We start from the raw sequence: 21,636 nt of genomic DNA, 5'->3' as shown, positions 1-21,636 counted from the left end.
TGTTACGATCTGACACGTCTACTGGCCCCGACGGTATCCCTGTCAAATTCGTTAAAATGGTGGCTGATTCCATTTCTGGCCCCCTCACAGCTACTATCAACAACTGTATCAGGAAATACTGTTTTACTAAGGCGTGGAAAAATGCGAGGATCAGTCCAATTCCTAAAGTAGATCAACCGAAGTCTGAGGGACACTTTCGTCCCATTTCAATTCTCCCCACACTATCAAAAGTCTTTGAGAAACTTGTCGCGCTGCAGATGACCACCTTATGTGAATCTGAATCAGTACTCCGCGATACAACTTCTAGCTTTCGTAAGGGACACTCGACCAATACAGTGCTAATGGGTATGCGCGACGATTTGCTAAGAGCGATGAAAAAAGGTGAGGTCACTCTCATGGTACTGGCCGATTTCTCTAAAGCGTTCGACACAGTCAACTGCAAGGTTCTTATAACTAAGTTATCAACGCTTGGTTTCTCGAAGCCGTTTCTGCGCTGGTTGAATAGCTACTTGAGTGACCGGTCACATTTCGTACAGATCGATGATCGTACATCTGAATCAGTGAACGTACGTTTCGGTGTGCCACAAGGGTCGATCCTCGGCCCAATGTTATTTAATCTCTACGTTTCCGATCTGCAAGATCATTTCCCTTCCTCGATTGGTCCATTTCAATACGCTGACGATACTACAATATACTCCAGCTGTCCAGCTCCTGAGCTACAAAGATGTGCGCAAGAACTAAACTCCACACTAAACACTGTGAGCTCCTGGTCTAATGACTCCCATCTAGCACTTAACTGGAAGAAGACAAAGACGATGTTGCTATCCACAAGCCAGATGTCACGTGTGCATAGTTTAGATAAGAACCGACCAGCTATTACAATCTCAGATAGTACATTGGAATATGTAAATGTAAGTAAGCTTCTTGGTGTCCATTTCCACCAGCATCTTAATTGGGATGAGCACGTGCAAGCCATGCGCAAGATCTGTTACGGAACAATAAAAATAATAAGAAAACTTAAGAAGATTGCTGGTTATAGACTCAGAAAGCACTTAGTGAAGTAACACGTGCCGTCAAAACTTGACTATTGTGACACTGTCTATTACCCTTTGCCGGAAATTTAACTAAAACGTTTATAACAACGTGTCCAGCTAGTAGCTGCTAGTTTTGTCCTGAATAGGTATGTAAATGACATTAACGATATTGTTAAGATAGGGTGGTTACCAGTAAGACAGCGAAGAGATTTCCACGTTCTCAAACTCATTCACCAGGCTTTGCACTCCCCCAGCTGGCCGTCTTACGTACCACTAGATACAGTTAAACATCTGCGATCTTTGCAGTCAGGAGCAGCAACAAGATTAATTATACCAATGGAGAGGGACACCTTTCAAGACTCTGCTGCCAAGTTATTTAATGCCCTTCCGGCAAATATTAGAAACAGTAGCGATTTCAAAGTACACTGTAGGCAAGTTAATGCCTATATATTAAATAACATTTGTAAATAGTTTGTAAATTGCATATAGGGTTGTATTACTATTACTAATCTCTATTACATTTTTATTTTTATACAATATCCTTATATAGTCCGATATTATTGCTTTTTATTTTGTAGATTTCAATTTTGTTTTTTTTTTGTAGTATATTAAAGTTTTTCATATTTTTATATTGTAGTTTTTAACAGGTGAGGAGCCACTAGGTGGATACACTGTTAATAAACCATTATTATTATTATTATTATTATTATTATTATCATTATTATTATTATTATTAATATTATTATTTTTATTATTATTATTATTATTATTATTATTATTATTATTATTATTATTATTATTATTATTCATAAGCATGTACTTGACCGGTAGTGTTGAATAAGCGTAAAATATTTTGTGGTACTAAATTGTTTGTGATATGGTGCATGAGAATAGCAACTGGATGGTATAGTTTTGTCGTGAACTAAGATAGTTACAGCTTCTCTAACTGGAAGGTTTTGAACTAGAACTTTTTATAGCTTATTTGATCCTGTTTTTGCTGTGTCTTTGGTCTCCTGTCTTGCCACTTATAAGCTGATAGTTGAAGATTCGTAATTCACATTTGTGGAGACTTTGTGGTTAAGCTTAACATGTTTGGTCTGGTAAATAAACGATAGTGCACGAAAAGCTTAAAATTAATCAACTGTTTTATTGTTTCTTTTTTGAATCCTTGTCGACTTTTTTCCATACCTACCACCTTTCACCCAGTTCTGGTTCTTTTGTTACACACTTCGCCAAGCGGAATCCGCGGCTGGCCGCCGTCGTCCACCGTGTTGTTTAGTATTTGTTGTTAATACAAGCTGGGGATTCAATCTATTTATTATAATGTATTGTGTTAACGACGGACGTAACGTCTGAAACGGCTGGCTTTCGGCCTTTTGAAACAGCCAATAACCATGGACGAGCTACGGAACCTTATGTTTTGCCAACGACAAAAACGAAAAAATGAAGTGCTTCCGCCAACTTCGGACAGTTTTAGGCATCATTACGCGCGCCAACTACCAAACATTTATCTGGAGAAGCTCGCTGGTCGCAATGCAAGATCTGCAGAGTCCAGAACACCATGGATCGGACAAAGAAGATTGTTATCTAAGACTGGTCAATACGACGAAGGATACTGCTCCACGTAGCCCTTTTGAAATAACTATACATGTAACTGCAGGAATTCACTGTGTCAAGGCAATTGTTCTTGCTGCAATTTAGATTTGGCCTGTACAGGGGCGTGCTCTTGCATAGCGGACGAAAGTTGTAAAAACCGGCGCACTGTAGCGGTGCAATATCTACCAAGTGACTCAGAGGAGGAGTCAGAGTATGATGTGGAGGAAGACTGGGAAGACAGCGCCACAGAGTGAATAACCTCCGTCGTAAGGTACGCGTAAACGTGCTTTTGGCAGGCAATGAAATAAATAAATTTTGTGTGAATGTGTAACAAAACTAAACGCTTAGCCAACTATGAGACAGGCCGAGGTGCATGGAAACAACGCGTTCACACCTTATACCATCCAGTTTGCTATTTGCGCGCTATTTTCCCGCCTTTTTTCTAAATATAACAATCAAAATTCGGTCCACCAATGAATCACGTTGCTTTTCTGGAAATCAGCATTCGGCTGTGGAAAAAACAGTCCGTTGTTTTAGGAAACAAAATGTTTCAGAGAAATAAGCAGATCGAGTTAAATGAATTGAGTCAAATTGTGCTTTTTAAAATAATTCTCTTTATAAATGTTTTCGTTCCTTTTTTACTATTGTGTTTTATTTTACTATTTTATCTTATTACTATTTATCACTATTTTAATATTTTATTAACAGGTACGCACGTGCGTACCTCGCTTACAGGTAGCTACGCCCCTGACAAGTTTTCAAAAACCGATAATAATTTCAATTCGTTTTAATCTTCTTCAAGTTTCTCCATCCGTGCTTTCTTTTGTATTTGCGGTGTTATCAATGCCTGCTTTTTGATGTTTTGAGCGATTTTTTTATATGTCTCACTCAATTAGCTCGCACTTCCTACTGTAAGAATTTTGGTAAAATTCCTAACACAGTTCTATTAATAATCGTAAAACATAAAAAGCATTGAATCATTTACTGAAAAAAATAAGAATACCCTAGTCTTCTTCGCAGCCGCTCGGGCCGGGATAAGAATACGTGGAATAAACTCAAAAATCACCTGTTTTGACTTTCATCGCATAGTAAAATCTAGAAATCTGGTGGATATCAATAACGATGAATGTAGCATTCCAATAATCCAAAAACTTTCGATCGAAGAGATTTATCACTTCTGCGTATTCTTATTCTGGAATACTATCAAGCGAACGCACCCTGAGGCCTAGGCCAAACGTCGATTTTTTCAAGAGACGAACCAAACTTAGTGAATTCATGAAAAGTTCGACGTCTGGCTCAATTAAGTTTGTCTGAATGAGTTTGGATCGTCCAACAAGCATGTTCTATCCTTCCGCTTCAGACGGATAGAACGTCTGAAGATCATCTCCGGGACAAAGGTCGATCTAAACTAATAAATTAAAAATTTGTATGATAATATATATTTAGCCTCGTTCGGGAGAAATTTTGTTACTGATCCGATTCAGTTGATTGATTCGACGCGTCCTTAGTTGGACGTCTGACCCAACAGACCATCTTAACTTAATTTAGGTCGACCAAAATTAGAGTTTGGTTCGTCTTATGAAAATTTCGACGTTTGGCCTAGGCCTGAGAATACCCTGGCCATGCCAGAAATTCGAATGTCATAATTCTCATTTATTTCGAAAGTTCTCGACCATATATCGATTTGGTTTTTTGTTCACCCTCTCAAAGTTACGTCATGTAGTGCGTCGAGACACCCAGACTGTAGCGAAAGTTATACGTATAACGTCATATCTTATGGCATGCACAGTCGCCACAAAAACCACATAAAATGTACAGCTTAAGCGACGCTGGACAATCAATCCATGCCTTCATTAATGAAAAGACTTCTTCCATCACAAAACGGCTTTTCCAAAAACCACCCAAAATAAAAAAGGCCTTGACCAACGGTGGCAACTACTTATTGTTAATTAATTGAATATCCTTCCCCCCCCCTCCTTTACGTAAAATATCTGTCGTTGTCAGGAACCCATAACAAGAATGCCTAGGAATTCCGACGAAACACAACTGCACGTTTGTTTTGTTTTGTTTGTTTTTTGTTTTGAAATTTTTTTTCTTTTAGCTGTCGACCAATCAGCCGTTTTTAAGCCCTGTTGGTCCGTGTAAAAAAAGGAGGAGGGGGAGGGGGGTAACGAATTTTTTTTTCGAGGTGGTTGGTCATAATTGTGGGCTTCAACTGTGTAGTAGCTCTAATGACTTTCCATACGTTTTTTTTTTCAGGCTCCAACAACTGACATTAAGGTAGGTTAAATAAGCTGTTTATCAAACCGTAACAGGGATAATTATTCTTATAAAACTCGGAGAATTAATCATACAGCTTCTTCGAGTGCGCACCTTTTGGAAAAAGAAAAAGTTTATCTTTCAACCTTCTGGCGCCACTAGAACAATTATAAAGACAATGACATCAAGGGTGGATTTAATTGCAGCATGCGACAATAGCCGTCACATTTGCTCGCTGAAATTTTTTATTGTTTTTGAGGTTAAAAACAGTAATAAAAAAATTAAAGTACAACAGGCAAATGCGACGGCTATTGTCGTATGCTGCAAATAAATCTACCGTAAAAAACATAAATGTTAAAAACTTAACGAGATAATCTAATCTCCATTTTCAAAATTTACACATTTATTTTTATTAATCTTTCTTAGTTTATAGTCTCGCTTGCGTAAGCAGCGTTTTTCTCCCCGCGGGGGTACTCCCTTATATAGGCTATATAGGTATGTGCGGCGCCAAAGGGTATTGGTTTTTTAGCCGTTTTGGTCTGAAACAGGGTATCAGTTTGGACCATTTTGGTCTGAAATAGGGTATGGTTTGTGCACTCTAGTCTTGAATTGGGTATGTTTTTTTAGAAAAAGCTACTTCTTCATTATTTGGCGATAAGACCATTTTTGTCACGCTTGTCACGAGCTCCAGTCACGCGCCGGGCTCCAGGGATTCAGATCTGAAATAGGGTATCAAATTTTTGATCAGGTCTGAAATAGGGTAGGGAAAATCACAGATTTTGCTCTGAAATAGTGTAAGGGTTTCAGGAAGCGTGCTGCACACCCCACCCAATTTTTCTGGAAGTACCCCCGGGATTTTTCGTCGCATTTTATACGCAAATGGGGGGGACATTGTGCCAGACGTTCCTTGCGGAGACCGAGGAAACAAGGATGTAAATCACTTTGTTGATCTCTGGCAATGATGTTATTTCTCTGGAATCGAGGCCTTTGAATATTCGTGTATTTATACACGCGTATGAGTGCGACCGCAGACGTATTTCCCGGTCGTCGCTAACACGCGTACTAAATCGATTCAGAAACAAGTAAAAAGTAAAGACGTCGATAAAGTAGGAAGTAAAGAACCTTTAGCGAGTAAATCCTGTTTCGTGTAGAATTAATCGCCTTCTCAATTCTCGATCTAATCTCCAAGCAAGCGAGACGGGATGCCGCTGTAATCGGGTTCTTTTTATTAAGAAAAAGAGTGAATGTCTGCAAAACATCGAGCAACCGGCGGCCACGGTCAAACATTAAATTTCGCTCATATTTTGTCCATAGATAAGTATAAGTAAGTAACTAAACGTGGTGTAATTTGTTTTTTTCAAAAGGCCGCTGCTATCTGGAGAAAGTCGACAAAATCAATTTTCATGGTCGGCGACTTGAAAACAACCAAAATTTGCGGTAAAACGAAGTCTTCTCAAAACTTCGCTCGCACGCAAAAAGGAACCCTGAGAGAGCGGGGTAAAATACTCCTCTATTAATCAATTTATGAAGGGTTTTACATGTACTTCTGTTTTGATGGTGAATTCTTATCTTAACGGTAATGTGGAAGATAAACAATTTTATCTTAGTTTGGATTCTTTTTCAACAGTGACAGAAATTTAAATTTAGGCCTACAGTCGCAATTTCAATTTTAGGCATGTGTTACACCTTTGTGCTAAATCATATGTAAGAACTGGCTTGGGTAATTTAATTTGTGCTTCACACCAACCTTCTGAACTTGAACAAATTTTGAGTGAAATATGACACATCTGAATGATTCACCAACGCCTTGCTGTTGCCCGAATGGATCATTGGCGTTTCCTGAGAAGAAATCTGATCTATTTCTACTGTACAATTATAATAAATTTGCCAACATACAACTGGAATTAACTTACCTTTATAGTATGGAGCACGTTTTTGTCTTTTTCTCAGCGCAACTTCCAAATTCTATCTGGGCTAATGCATTTTGTAATTTGAACTCTAACGAAAGTTATTCGAGACAGGACAGGTTATTAAAATGTCCCTCAAACTGAATGAGCGTTATGATCTAAATTCTTAAGAATGATTGAACAAAAGATGACACGGGAAAAATATGTTTTTGAGACATTTTTGGCGATTTGAAAGATGGTCTTACCATTTGAATCAGTTATACAACATACAGTTAAGTGTTACAATTTGAGAAGGCAAGGAGTGGTGTTGCGTGACAATGAACGCTATTCTTTGAACTGGGGAAGATTGAGCAGAAAACAAAATTGTTCACTAATGCATTTCTTAGAGGTTTCAAAAACTATTTATTCAATTATACAGCAACTGAAAGGTTGCATGGTCTGGCTGTAAACAGTACCTGATTTAAAAGTATAAAGTGGTATTCAGTTTATGACACCTGCAGGGAGCTGCATGATAAAAGATGTTGACTATAAGGGATTTGGAAAACATCAAAATAATACACCCTGCCAGTAGACACGAAGAACACTGAGTGGATTTTAAACTTTGGACAACCTCGATAAATGGTCTCTGTAGCTTTCCTTTGTTTTGAGAGAAGAATTACGATCAACAAAATCATGTTATTTCATATATATTTTAATAATCTGGGGGAAGAAGAATCCGTCGAATCGGTAGCATTCCTCCCTATTCTCTACTCCGTTCGAAGCCTGCGACGTTTTGAAGTTCAAAAAAGCGATCAAATTTACAAAGGTATTTTGATCAGCAATGCTATGTAGCTTGTTTTGAAACACTTTTTTTAGTCCGGTTATAAGCCCCCTCTGCCCTCCTAAAACCCCTTAGGAAGTTATATAAGCCCGGAGCTTATTATCGAAAGTATACGGTATTGCTCGTGGAGTCGATGTTAGATGACGCAGCCCTATTTTCAAGTCCAAAAAACTCTCCTTGAGTGTGAAGACGTGAGGCATGAGTTTGATTTCTAGTATTGAATATAAATTATACGATGAAGGAAATCTAGGGTCTAGAACGCTGACCTGTCCCTTTCTTATTTATTTACAAAGGGATGCGCGTCAAAATGTATTAGACCGCATTTTCTTCCTTACAGCACCATACACCTTTACACGGCACCTTTACCTCGCTCGGAAAACACGTGACGTGATTTGGAGAATTGAAGGGAACAGAAACAAGTGCTTGGCTACTCAAACAAGCTTTAAGACCTACCTCAAAGATGGTATACCGCCGATACAGCAAGTTAAAAAGCTGGAATAAAACCTGTTTACCAATTGGTTGGGCCCTAACGTCTACTGAGTCACTGATGTTAAATGGACAATGTTTAAACAAAAGCATTAGGATTACTTTTCCAGTAAATTCCGTATCGGGGTCTGAGACAATCGACCAGAAGCTAATGCAGCCTCAATATCCATTTCACTGATGACTGCCAGAGAAAGTTATGGACACTTTCCAGGGGCGGATCCAGGATTTTTTCAAAGAGGGGGTTGCATTGCAAGTATGAGAGTTCGAGGCAAACATCCCAGGCCAAAGGAATGGGGGAGGGTGGAGTTGGAGGGTAATGTTTGAATACGTAGATTTTCTTCAGAGGTATAAATTTGTCAAATTTGAGACACTATTATTAAGGACTAAGAGTACAGTGCAACAACGATAGATTTTTGTCTCTTTTTTTACCCGCCTACTCAATCAAACAGACTGACATGAAAGAGCCTTCTTGGAGGAGCCTTTTTAAAGGCTTTCTGGCATATCTCGTCTTCCTCGAATCACTCAGAGTAGTACATGGCGATCTACTGCGAGATCAGAGAGTGTAGTGCCCTATTTAGTATAATCGACGGCACGACACAAGGTAGATGGCGGGAGTGGCGATCTTCGCCAGAAAATCGATCTTGCATTTGGATGATTAAGGAGTCGAGAAGAGGAATAGCTACAGTCTTCTTGTAATAATCGATTGAACTGGACCTTACATTATAACTTATAATATTATTTTTGGTATGAAAAAGGGATAGACATTGGTAGCCAGACAAGTTTGAAAACTTCCCAAAGAGGGGGTTGCAACCCCCTCAACCCTCCCCCTGGATCCGCCTCTGCTTTCTTTTCGAGAGTTCTGATCTTCAATTTCTGACAAGCCACCAAGTTTCAGTCTTAAATAGCAAAATGACCGAAAGTAAAACTGAAAAATGTGGGCAAAGAGAATAATGGAAGCGCTAGGCGATAGTTGACAGGGGCACCCACCGACAGTTTCCTCCTAAATACATTGAAAACACTTTTAGGCTATCCAAAGTACTTTTAGATTTCTAGAAATAAATCCTAAGGATCCAAAGGATAACTTGCATCTTGTTTCCTACTGATTTGCGCCGTGTACCCAAGCCGGAAAGGAAACGTAGGAACTGTAGTGCGTGAAAATAACCTCTTACAGACCATTCTATGGTATTGCTGTCATTTCTTCTCGATCAAACTTTTACATCCATTGCCAAATAGTTAACATCTGTTCGCAATTTTGTCTTGGGTAGAAGGGTCATCCTCCTAGCCGATTAAACTTTAGCGAGCGTCTTTATGAGGAAAAACGGTGACTCCTTTGCAAAGAGCCAACCAGCGCTCGCGCAGTGCGACCTGTGCGAGCCTAGGGGTGCGAGCCAAAGGGCACTTTCCATTCATTATGGTGAATAATAAATTGAACTGAGTGGAGTGCAATTTGGTCTGAAATCACAAGTAGGATTTCAGACCAAATTTGCACTCCACTCAGTTCAATTACCGCTTTATTACAGCCATTTTGAAATCGCAGAATTCAGTTTATTTCAGTACCAAACTTATATTGCATGATCTAGAGGCCGGTTTGTTAAAAAGTGGAAACAAAAAGGCTATTACATCTCATTTTGTATTCGAAACAGAAATGATGCAATATGGAGCAAAAATGGTACGATTTGGAACAAAAATGATACGATTTAGAACATGAATGATGCGATTAAGAACAGATGTGATTAAGAACAAAAAATAGTGTGATTTATGAATACAACACACTGCTGAGAGCCGATTAGATTGCTGGGATCACCAGTGATTTCACAATGGCCGTTTTTATTCTGAGGACGCAGTTTCCTTCTGGACGAACTCGGCAAACATTTTGTAGTATGAGACTTTTCAATGATCGTCGGTTCGTTGTTGCTCGGTAAGTCACGACGGCTAGGCTCTCTAAAACTTAACTCACACTTGCACTTGTATTGAAGAGATTGGTAGTGGAACATTTTACCTCAATGCTTTTTCCTGTTCTGGATAACTTGCATCTTGTTTCCTACTGATTTTCGCCGTGTACCCAAGCCGGAAAGGAAACGTAGGAAATGTAGTGCGTGAAAATAACCTCTTACAGACCATTCTGTGGTATTGCTGTCATTTCTTCTCGATCAAACTTTTACATCCATTGCCAACAAAAAATTCTAGGTCTCACAAAGCATGGCAAAAACTGCAATTTTGATAGCGAAACATTTGGGCTGCCGATATACCTTTGGTCACAAGAGTGTGGTCAAAAGTGTTGCGTGACAGGGTTCACAGGCTTCCCAAACTAAAGGACTTTCTACAACAATCCAAATTAATCATCAGTAGGAGTGTTTTTTTCTTTTTAGTTTTCTTAAAGTATACTTTAAAATACCCACTTACAAAATATGTCCAAAAATATAATTTTTCATTTCAAACTCCCTCTCTGCCTTGTATTTGCCTTCGATTTAGTTCAGGCTTCAATCTCTAGCTAGTTGACCGCATCATGACTTTTCAAGCCGCTGTCTTTCCTCTCGCATATTTAAGCTCCGTTGTTTTGGATTACAGTTTTCGTAAACATTCTGCAGTTATCTTTCAGTATTTTTTCCCAATCTGATCATGGTTTTTCGTAAAACGTTTGTTTGTATATATAGTATGTAGTGTTCCACATTATTGAACCGAAAACAAAAGATGTGAGTCAGCTGGACTATGACATTTAATGTAAAGAACTACAATTTTAGGCTCCGCTTGTATGAAGAAAAGTTGTCTCGAGTAGAAGGTTAACCCGCCTACCTGAGCCACCCTGGACAAGCCAACTTTTTATACATTTCCTTACAAAACGTGGCGAACCGTTTAAATTACAAACAAAAAGTTGGTTTGGCTGAGTCACTCTTTTGTGATGGTAGGGCCAACGTTTCTCCATATAAACACTTTGCGTGCTTTCGATTCAACAAAAATTCCGTTTGAAATTTCGAGAAATCCACGTGCCAAGTGGAACGGCTCATTGCGGTTGCACAGACCAACTACAAGCCACCACGCGTTTGGTTATCATGCTTGTAAGCAGGATACAGATGAGCGGTACTAGGGATAATAATTTTGTCAAATGGAAAGGGACTTTTTGGTCTAACCGACCGGATCGGTAAAACTGGACTACCTTCAAAGGTAGTCCCAAATATCCCGGTCGAAATGATCCGTTCCAATCGCTTTCAAATCGAAATTTCCGGAGATTTGGGCTTCATTACATCTATTGGACGTTTTATACTAGAGGCATTATCGGTCCAGACGGATAACCTGGGGATAATGCCTTGGTCATCTTTATACTACAATCGCATTATCCGTCTGGACTTACTAGTTGGGAAAACATTTTTAGGTCGTTTGGTTATGCCTCAGGAGTATAAAGACGGGCACAAGAAGCATTATGCGTCTAGACGAACTTTCCTTCTTAAATTATACGTCTTAAGCGACGCACTACGAAATGTAGTTCGTCTCGACGCATAATGCGTCTTGTGCCCGTCTTTATACCAGAGACACATAACCAGACGAATTTCAGGCAAAATTTATTCAACGTCAGAAGGTTCGTGTGAAGCGCGAATTAAATTACGCATGCCAGTTCTTACATATGTGTTAGCACGCAGTGTTTGAATAACTTAAAGCTTGTAGCACATGCCTAAAATTTAAAATCGCTTTAAGCCTAAATTAAAACTTCGGTGAGTTGAAAAAAAATCAAGTGAAAACAAGAAGACGCTTTTGAAGCGTACACTTCGGCGTCGTGGAAAGAAGGTCCTGGATTCTTTTCGATATCATAACAAAGCTTCAATTTGTTACAAATGACCTTGTGGTTTAAACTTATACAGTCACTTATTTGAAAATTACGTGTACACAGGCGTTAATACTTCCTTAAAATCTTATTTCCATATTTCATTGCAATTCTCTTCTTTCGTACTTAGACAACAAATACACCTTTCCTCGTTTAGGAACCCGTTTGTTACTCCTCCTTTGAAACAAACTCACATTCTTTCCTTTATACCTCCTTAAACGAGAATTTGCACATTTTATATAGCAATAAAGTTTAGACGACACTGGTGTATTTTGCCGGATACCCTTCCATACAAATGCCGTTACTTCTCTCTTTTTGCGTAAGAGACGTGTTAACTTCTTCACCGGAAGTCTGCTTGGTGCAGGTCCGCGTCGCTGTAAGCGAATTCGATCATCATTTCCGTCATAAATAAATTGCGCGTACCGAGATCTCAGTTCAACTTCCTTTATTTCCTCTACAACAACAGTTTCCTTATGTACAGTTAACTCCACACGTTCTCCAGCAACGTAACTAAAACCAAACGTAACGTAACCAAAAGAACAGCAAGGATAATGATTCCTATCACAACCTTTACGAAACGACGATAACTGCGTTCTTCTTCCTCTTGTTGACAATCTATCGGTTGGTCTACACACAACACAAACGACTGTACCTGTATCTCTTTCGAATTACTGTTGCTGCACTCTTCTTCAATTGTCCAAATCTTAAACGTTGTACACATTCCTTTTGCAAAACGTTTCTCCATGTAACTTGTGTAATCTTCACTTTGTATAAACTGATGTCGTCTATATAAGCATAATGTCTTTGACTGTCTCAATAGTTTTCTTTTATTAACTTTAAGTTCGCGGACAAGCCCATTCTGAAAACACCTTATTTCCTTTTTTGCCCTGGGCCTACCTCGAACAGTCTGTGTATTTGTATGTGAAGGCGCCATACAACAAAACATACGTATTTCAACAAAATATTCACTCCTTCCTCTTCTTAAATAGTCGCCAATTTTATCCCAACTTTCCAAATCACTCGGATCAAAAACATCCAACCTTTCCATAACTGGCTTATCCATTTCGGCGTACCAATCAAAAAATAAAATCACAGAACGAGCACATTCCGATAACCTCTCAGAAAATATACCCTTCAAATTGATTGGTGCATTTGAATCCTCTGTTTATCATCTCTTCTCGCCACAACTGCAATAACATTTGTGAGCTACACACGTAAACACGAACTGAACGCTTTTACCTTTTAATAAGAACTGACATTTCCAAATTTGTATTGGTAAATGTATTTACTCCTATAAAAACAATTTGTGCAAAATCACGCTTCACTAATGCCAAAACTCCACTTCCGTTCACTCAGTTTCCTAAAAGCCAATGGAAATATATCCCTCGCGAAACATTAACTTGCCGTTCCTAAAAGTTTCTAAAAACTTTTTTAGCTACGTTTCGTCTCCCTTATCGTACGGGGCAAAGAGACAAACCCCGCGCGAGCCAAAACAGGATTTCTTTCTTTTTCAGATAAACTATGTAAACAACTCGAGCTTATCTCGAGATATCTCAAACAACTTCCGCTCTAACTTTAGCAACAAACTGCAAGTTAACGACATTCCTGAGCGTCGCAAAACCTTAATACTTCGCGCACCGCCTCAAATATTTATTGAAGCCAAAAGGACTAGAAGTTATCTCGCCACTCGAACTCATTTCGGTGTCACTACGTCAAAAACTCAAAACAAAAAGAAGTCACGAACTTGCGGGCCAAGGCCCGGTTGCATAAAACGTCCGTAACAACTACGGGTACACGTACGTGCACTGGTAACTTAAGTCAGTTGCATGAAACCACTTAAGTGGTCCACTTAGGGAATTCACTTAAGTGGTTGCACTTACGATTTTCGTAAGTGTTCACTTAAGTGTCGTTTATACAACAGAAATTGCGGGTGTTGCATAAAACTTTTTTTACGGGAGAAATAGCACGTAAATTTACGGGACCTATGTAGGTCCCGTATCGTTAATGTTTTTACTAAATTTAACGAGATCTTTTACTGAGAAGTGAAAAAAAGTATTTTTCTTCACGTAATTCGTTCTAATGCGCTTTGTTAACCTCTGATGTACACTTTAAAGCCGACGTTGTGAAAAAGAAGAAGAACTATCATTTTCAGTAGATATTAAAGAAAAATAACGTCTGCATGCAAATTTCATTTTTTTGAGAGGCTTAAAAGTGTTCGCAACGACTTTAAAACTTTCTTTACACTCACAGATGGTTGGCTTAAAACAAAAGAGTGAGTCATTAATGAAGTACTATATCAAGGTAACGTGTGCCCTTAAGTGAGCCCGTAAGTTACCATGTAAAACAGTAACTTACGAGAGTGCTAAGTGCGTTCCATGCAACACCCGTAAGTGTACCCATAACGGATTCGTAAGTGACCCACTTAAGTGGGCACTCAAGTGTAGGTTTTATGCAACCGGGCCCAAATATTTCCCCGTACCTCCTGCATAAGTTAACTTAACTTATTTCAAATGACCTTTAGTCGCTGCGGCGCAATCGTTAGAGTGGCTCATCTGATCTGACGAGTTACACGTGAGTTGGTTCAAACCCTGGCATAATAAGAAATAACAATTACTTCATCTTTATTTATTCCTCAAAATTATTTCTTTCCCTGAAAGAATACATCAAACAATTCGAAAATACCTCGAACTAATGCCGAAGCAACTTCGGGACGTTCGGATGTCGCGAAGTTGCAAGTTTGGAACATTCCTGAGCTGCACGAATCCTTGACTTCGCCCTCCGCCGAAGTAATAAAATTGTTTATCTTACACATTATCGCTAAGATAGAAATTTAACACCTTACTAGGAGTAAGGGACCGATCGTTTATTACGTCCCGGGGGGAGGTTGGGGTTCTGGAGGGGGGGTACAATTTTCTAAGAGGCTTGATTTTGGGAGGTTAATTTTGAAAAGGCTCAAAATGTTAGGAGGGTCGAAATATTAAGACACAGGGCTGGCCTTCTATGTAAAAGTTATGGAACTATATTATGACTGAAGCAAATCCACGATTTCTTCAAAAGTAGACAAAAAAAATTTTGCTTCGGTGGTTCTTTGTCAACAACAAAATGTTACCCGTATAAAGCTTGGCCCAGAAACCTATCAGCTATTTCTACTACCAGGAATGTAGCGTGCATGTACACAATATGCCTATGCATACAGCTAAAATCTGGAAAAAATATCTAGATTTTTTTTATTTCCTGAAAGCATTTTTATCATTAAATTGGGAGAAATATTTCGCATTACATTGGTGTTTTTGTGTTAGGATTCCCTTTATCATTTTACTAATTAAGTGGAGTGAAATGGATCCGAATGTGAAGCCACAGACATTGGTTGAGACTTTTGACCAAACCAACTACAATTTTATCCCGGAGCTAGTATAATGTAGCTCTCATAACTTTGTTGACTTATCCTGTGTCAATATGCACAGCTGAGCGTAGCTTCAGCGGTATGAAGAGACTGCAAACTCCTTTACGAAGGATCATGACAGACGAGAAATTGAGCTCTCTTGCAATTCTGCACATACACAAGCACAAGGACGTAATTGATATTGATGGCATTATAACAGAGTCTGCCCGTCTGAAGGGTACACATTTCGCCCTTTGCTTGTAACGTCCTTGATGGCGTCTCTGTTTTACCCTTTTTTGCCGTAAACAGTCTGTACCTTACCGATAACACTAGAGATAGATGGGTAAATAGACAACTAATTACTGCATTTTCCTTCGTCTTTATTTATTGAAAATGTCCTGAAGAAAACGCAGGAGATGGCATTTCCGAGACCCCAAATTTAAAACTTTTCTGGGGGAGCATGCCCCCAGACTCCCCCAGGTTTGGGGCGCCTTGGGCGCGCTAACTTTTCTTCCCCTGCGTGCACCTTCAAAATCTCTCTCGGTATCTTAAGAACGGACCATTATTTTTCTGGAGAGGGAGGGGGGGGGGATGAGAAATTATCTTCTGCAAACATTTTTTTTAATGACAGGGTGTATACAGGGTGTTTCAAAAGTTCGCTCCGATTGTAAATTGTGTTTTGCGCAAAGCATTTAATGCTTCTTTAGGCAAATGTAAACTGATTCAGGTAAGAAATGTATCTAAATAACCGTTCAAAGCAAATTCAAACTAAAATTTGAAGAATTTGTAGTATTTTTTAATTTTTGCCCCAAATGTGCACGTACACGAGTTTTTTCTCCGCCATATTTTTCCTTTCCATTTCGTACGTTTTCTGTTTTCGTATTTTTGCTTTTTTCATTTATTTTCTCTTCCCTTTCACGAAAATGAAGGCCCACACTAGAGCTCAGGCACCTATTTTTATGGTCTTCTGGCCATTCAGTCAAAACAGTTGCTAAACTGTTGAGGAAGTCTGAACGATAAGGACGATAAGTGAACAAGGAGTCAAATGTAAAGACTTCGGAAGACAAACCAAAGAGTGGATGGCCATTTTGTTTGTCTTTTTTAATTTGTTGTTGTTGTTGTTTTTTTAATGGGTGAGAAATGCTCTTGAACAAGTTATAAGTACATGGCATTGCGTATAATTCAGCAACACAGGAAGGTAAAAAACTTCAACTTCATAATATCAAAGTGGCGACCAGAACGATATGGAGATATATGACCAACAAAGGTTGGAAAGCCTTGAAGGGAAAAAGGCGGCGTACTTCATGCAGACGTGGTGTCAGAAGGATTTGCAACTTTATGAAAGACGACCAACCGGCAAACTCACGTGATATGAACCCCCTACAGACCATCTGGATTATCGTTGATGAGACAACATTCGAAGTTCCAGCCCCCAATTACACTAGACGAGCAAAGACAGTGATTACGCTTCGCCTGGAAAAATGTGACTTTAGACACCCTTTAAGCTGATCTCGTACATTCTATACCTCACCGCTTAGAAAATGTCAGAAAACATAAAGGAAGGCATTCTGGTTACTAATATCTCAGTTAGTCAACGTTAAATGAATAGTGAATAACATGTTTAGTTTTACAAAAGGTATTTTTTTTATAATTAGTGAAATAAAGGGAAGAAAAAATCGGAACGAACTTTTGAAACACCCTGTATGTCTCTGCAAACACTTTTTTTCCATCGTCATCTTCTTGCAAACAATTTTTTTTCCATATTTTTTCAATGTTCTTTTTATTTGTGCTTAATATTACCATTGCCTTATTAAACTATTTTTCGAAGAACCTAATCGGTAGTGCTATAACCACTTTATGTTTTGTCGATTTACGCTCCACTCAACATTTTTTAATTTTTGGCAGCTACAGAGTGACGCAAATAAAGGGCGTACGATAGAAAATAGCCAAAGGGAGTAGCGGGCTTTTTTTGCGATTCCGCAGTACCGAAGTTCTGATCCCCTTTGATGATGTTCTAACGCCAGGGAAAAGCGCCATGGGGTCAAGGTTGGTTCCCACAGGCTATCACTACTTGTACCACCCGGTCCGTGGTACCAGGGGTCAAGGCAGGCACCTTGCTGATTTTTAAAAAATGATTGCCATTACCATAGGTCACACTAAATAACTTATAAGTAGTAAGTGACCCATTTAAAACTTTGATGGTGATATCATCAGGAAGGTGACTTCTGGAATGCGCCCATTTCTTGAAAGAATGTCAAAATTAAATGGCAAGGCAAGTGGCATTTTTTCAATGAAAACCCGTTAAAATATTAATTCTAACCTTAAGCCGTCACGTATTAGGCATTACTCGTTATGTAGCATTTTTTTTATGTCGTTCATGTAATTCATTGACTTCTGAAATATGTAAGTAGTAATAATAAATATAGCAAAGTTTGAAGAATATCATTTGTTTAATACAGTTTTGAGAAAAATACCTGGTATATAAAGTTGTGCAGTGGACAACATGTTGACAAGTAACGTTGAGATTTAATTGCCACAATAATTTCCTTTTCTTTTTTTCAAGAAAGAATCAGCTATTTTCAGATTTGTTATACAGAGTGACCATGGCACTTTTATTTTAAAGTACCCAGATCGTGTTTATTTTGATATTTATGCTTCAATTTGTTACTTTAATTTTTTTTTATTTCAGTTTTGGTAATGATATTTTTGACATCTTACCTGACTTCTCTGCAAACATTGTTTTCCTACCCTATCACGTTTGCAAACAATTTATGTTATCTTTATATTGAAAAAAGCTGTTTGCAGGGTCTGAAAAGACAAAACAACCTCGTCCACAGGACGTTTCTCCTTGACTTTGAAGGGAAAAGCGCCCTGGGGACGAGGTTTTTTGCTTTTCAGACCCTGCAAACAATTTTTCTCAATATTTCCCATGCCCCCCCGCCCCTCCAGAAAAATAATGGTCCGTCCCTTATAGCTTATGAAATCAATGCCCAAGGATGAAAGAAGAGACTTGGTCTGGTAGGGTTTAGAGGGCGGTGCATTTTAAAAATTGCCATTGCCATGTGGGGGGGGTACAATTTTCGTATGTCCCCCTGGGACGCAATAAACGATGGGTCCCTAAAACCCTTTACGAATTGATTTATCGGTGAATATTTTACCCCGCTTTCTTCCTCTGTGCGTGCGAACGAAGTTTTGAGAACTCCTCATTTTGCCTCAGATTTTAGTTGTTTTCAAGGCGCCGACCAGGAAACCGATTTTGTCGATTTTCTCCTAATTGAAGCGGCCTTTTCAAAAAAAAAACTACATCAGGTTTAGTTACTTGCTAATACTTAACTATGGGCAAGATATCAACAAAACGAATTTTTGACTGTGGCCGCGAAATGTCGATTTTGCTCCATGTTTACAGACATTTGCTTTTAATAACATTTGCTATCAAATTTCTAAGACTTTGAATATTTATTATTCATTTTGTAATACACGGCCCCATATAAAGCTGCATGAGCCATCGAGTGGGCCCCTGGATAAATAACAATTATTCACCGACGTGGAGGTGGCTAGTCGTGGATTTACCGAGCTGTGATGCAGCGAAGTAAATATCCGACACCAGCCACCGACACTGAGGTGAATAATTGCTTTAGTATATACTAAAACAGTGAGATAATTGAGCACAAAAATGATGATATTTAACTCAAATACTGTTGCCAACGATTACAATTTTGGCGCGTAATGGCCGAACGGGGAAATTTCTTCAAAAGGAGTTGTGAATTCTTTTTGTATTTAAAATCATTCTGTAAAAAAAAATCATTAGATTTAGTCTTGAGCTTATTTATGAACAAGTCAACTAAATAAAGTAACGCAAGACTTAAGCTTAATTTGCATTTGTAAACCAATTTGTAGAATATGTTTTCTTTGCAAAATCGGACGACAGATCGTTGAGTGTAAACTACCTTTTAGTTTGTGCATCACATTATCTGATACCTCTCTCCTCCGCAAAGGCCTCTTTGTGTTGTAGGGAGGCTGGAGATAAAGAAAAAAGAGAGCGCACTGGGCACGATGGGAAGCGCGAGCTTTCTATTTTTCTATTACCTAGCGGGAGCCTCTGCGGAGGAGAGAGATCTGATACCCAGTAACCTTTACTGTAAGTTATACTTTTTTTTCCGGAAAGACCCAAGAAGGTTGGTAAACTTATTTAACATTTCCCTGTATGAATAATCAATTTTGTAGTCTACGCAAACTGCCCTTGGCGTGTTGTGTGTTTTTAATAATGCGGCTAAATGTGCGCTAGACGTAAACTGCAGCAAAGTCACGAGTCTGTCATCAGGGAGTTTACACAACGACGGCGGCGACGACTACGACACTTAAAAAGTGAATTTGCACTGCCTTAAACTTTAATTCGTCAAATGTTGACAAATTTTTTTGGAGTTGAATTTTAGAGGACTGCATCAAAGTTCAGGAAAATAAAAAGAAAGTTGTTGTCTTTTGTTCCCGTCCTCGACAAAACGTGAAATTAGGAAGTTTCACGTTATAGTCGTGCAACGACGGCAGAGAAATGAACGACAAAGCGTGACGCGACTGCAAAGTTTTTGTTTTGCTTGTCTAAACCTATTGCTTTTTTGCCATTCTCGTTGCCGTCGACATCGCCGTTGCGTAAACTCCCCATTAAAGTATTCGACAAATCTTATACGTTCTTTCTTTTCAGCGAGAATGAACACAGGCGCAAATCACACGCCATTTTCAGACATTTCATTCACGCTTCATTCAGACACAGTCCGCGAAAGGAAAAAAGCTGCATTAAGCCTTGAAAAAATATGACTGAGAACCAAACAATGAATGAAACTTCAATGATAGATGTACAACAACAACATTTTTATTCAACACAGCAAATCTGAGAGTGACTGAAATGTTTCCGTTAACCTTAATTTCTTTGTACCATGTTTGTTTGTTCGTTTGTTCTTTTTAGCCGGCTTTTGGGGTTTAAAAAAGATGGACGAACCTCTAAGCAAGATTTTTTCCAATTTTGTTTACTTTTCACCTGCAACCACTACGACTGGCTGTTCTCTAAACCTTCCTCTTTCCATTTGCAACCAGAAAATTAATAGCGGAGCGTCCGCTCGCGCAGCGCCTGCAGCGGAGCCCCATAGCTATCATGGGAAGGGATAGAAAAAAATACCTATCGATGTCAGAAAATTTGGTTATGACGTCAGCGTACGCCCGAACGACCGTCCGTATAGACTCTGGGAGTAGGGGTAAAAATACTCTGTAGGGTAGAGAAGGGAATCCCAAACATGTACGTTACGTTTCGTTTTGGCGCAAAATTAACCATTTTAGGGGCAACCAAAGGATTTGCACAAGTAAAAATCTAGACTTACGACTTACGACTCACGAACAACATTTTCGCAAATAAATTTCTAAACCTTTTTATTGCTTTGATGCTTGGTCACGCTTTGAATGAAAACTTATGCAACACCTAGAAATTTGTTTGCCTACAGACTTGCCAACTTGCCATTTCAGTTAACTTTTAAAATTACTGTGTTCTTGTCCTACCGCCACAAAATGGAATCCAACTGCTGTCGAGTTTCTATTTCTTTTTTTCAAAACAGAATTGTTTAATATTTGGGTTTTCGTCGAGGAAAGTGTCGCAATGGGATTACCGATGGCTATATAATAAGTTTCATGGAAAAGGCATTAAATTAAAAACTTTTGCCCAAGGTTACGTAATCAGCCTCTGTGGTGTAGTCCTTCGGCTCGACGCGACTACACCTTCCCAGCCGGATTCGAGTCCTATTCAGTACCTTATCTTTTTTGTTTTCTTTCTTTTTTCTCCGTTTTTTGAGTTTTTATTTTCCATAAATATATTAAATAACTGTTATTTAATAAAGTGCAATAAACAGCTGCAAGAAAAGTATTGTGTTTCCAGAGAAAAGATAGTACACAGTATTTAAAATATATGGATAAACAATCTGAACTTCTATCATTTCCTACAATTTACTGTGGGAAAACCAGGATTGACAACCATTTGATAATTTTTTAAACAACGATCCCACGAGTTCTTTCTATAGACTGATAGTAATAATTACTTTGAAATTCCAACATATAAATAAGACGACATTCAATGTCATTTCCGATTCTTTTAAGTCTCACTGCCTATCTAATGTCAGTATCAACAGAATGGCCGCAGCATTACTATCTTTTAGATACCCTAGTTAGTTGATTGAAAATAACTCCCCAAGTGCGGCTGCAGCCAATGTACCCTAAATATGAGTAAGGAGAACATTAAGAAACGATAATACAGTTGCAGTTTCGTTTGCTTCGTTCAATATTAAGTTTCAGAACGT

At 38.7% G+C, this 21,636-nt stretch overlaps 1 protein-coding gene across 1 annotated transcript in view; it reads left to right on the top strand.

The window, feature by feature from the left end:
- LOC140935275 (uncharacterized) overlaps window positions 1–21,636 on the top strand; it is an 87,654-nt gene that overhangs the window by 44,499 nt on the left and 21,519 nt on the right. The window contains exon 6 of the mRNA XM_073384824.1: window positions 4,890–4,910. Within this exon, the coding sequence (XP_073240925.1) occupies window positions 4,890–4,910 (21 nt within the window). The remainder of the gene's footprint in view (window positions 1–4,889; window positions 4,911–21,636) is intronic.

This window comes from Porites lutea, chromosome 4 (genome assembly GCF_958299795.1).
Source record: "Porites lutea chromosome 4, jaPorLute2.1, whole genome shotgun sequence".
Taxonomy (NCBI): Eukaryota; Metazoa; Cnidaria; class Anthozoa; order Scleractinia; family Poritidae; genus Porites; species Porites lutea.
This window is presented reverse-complemented; position numbering and strand designations above follow the sequence as displayed.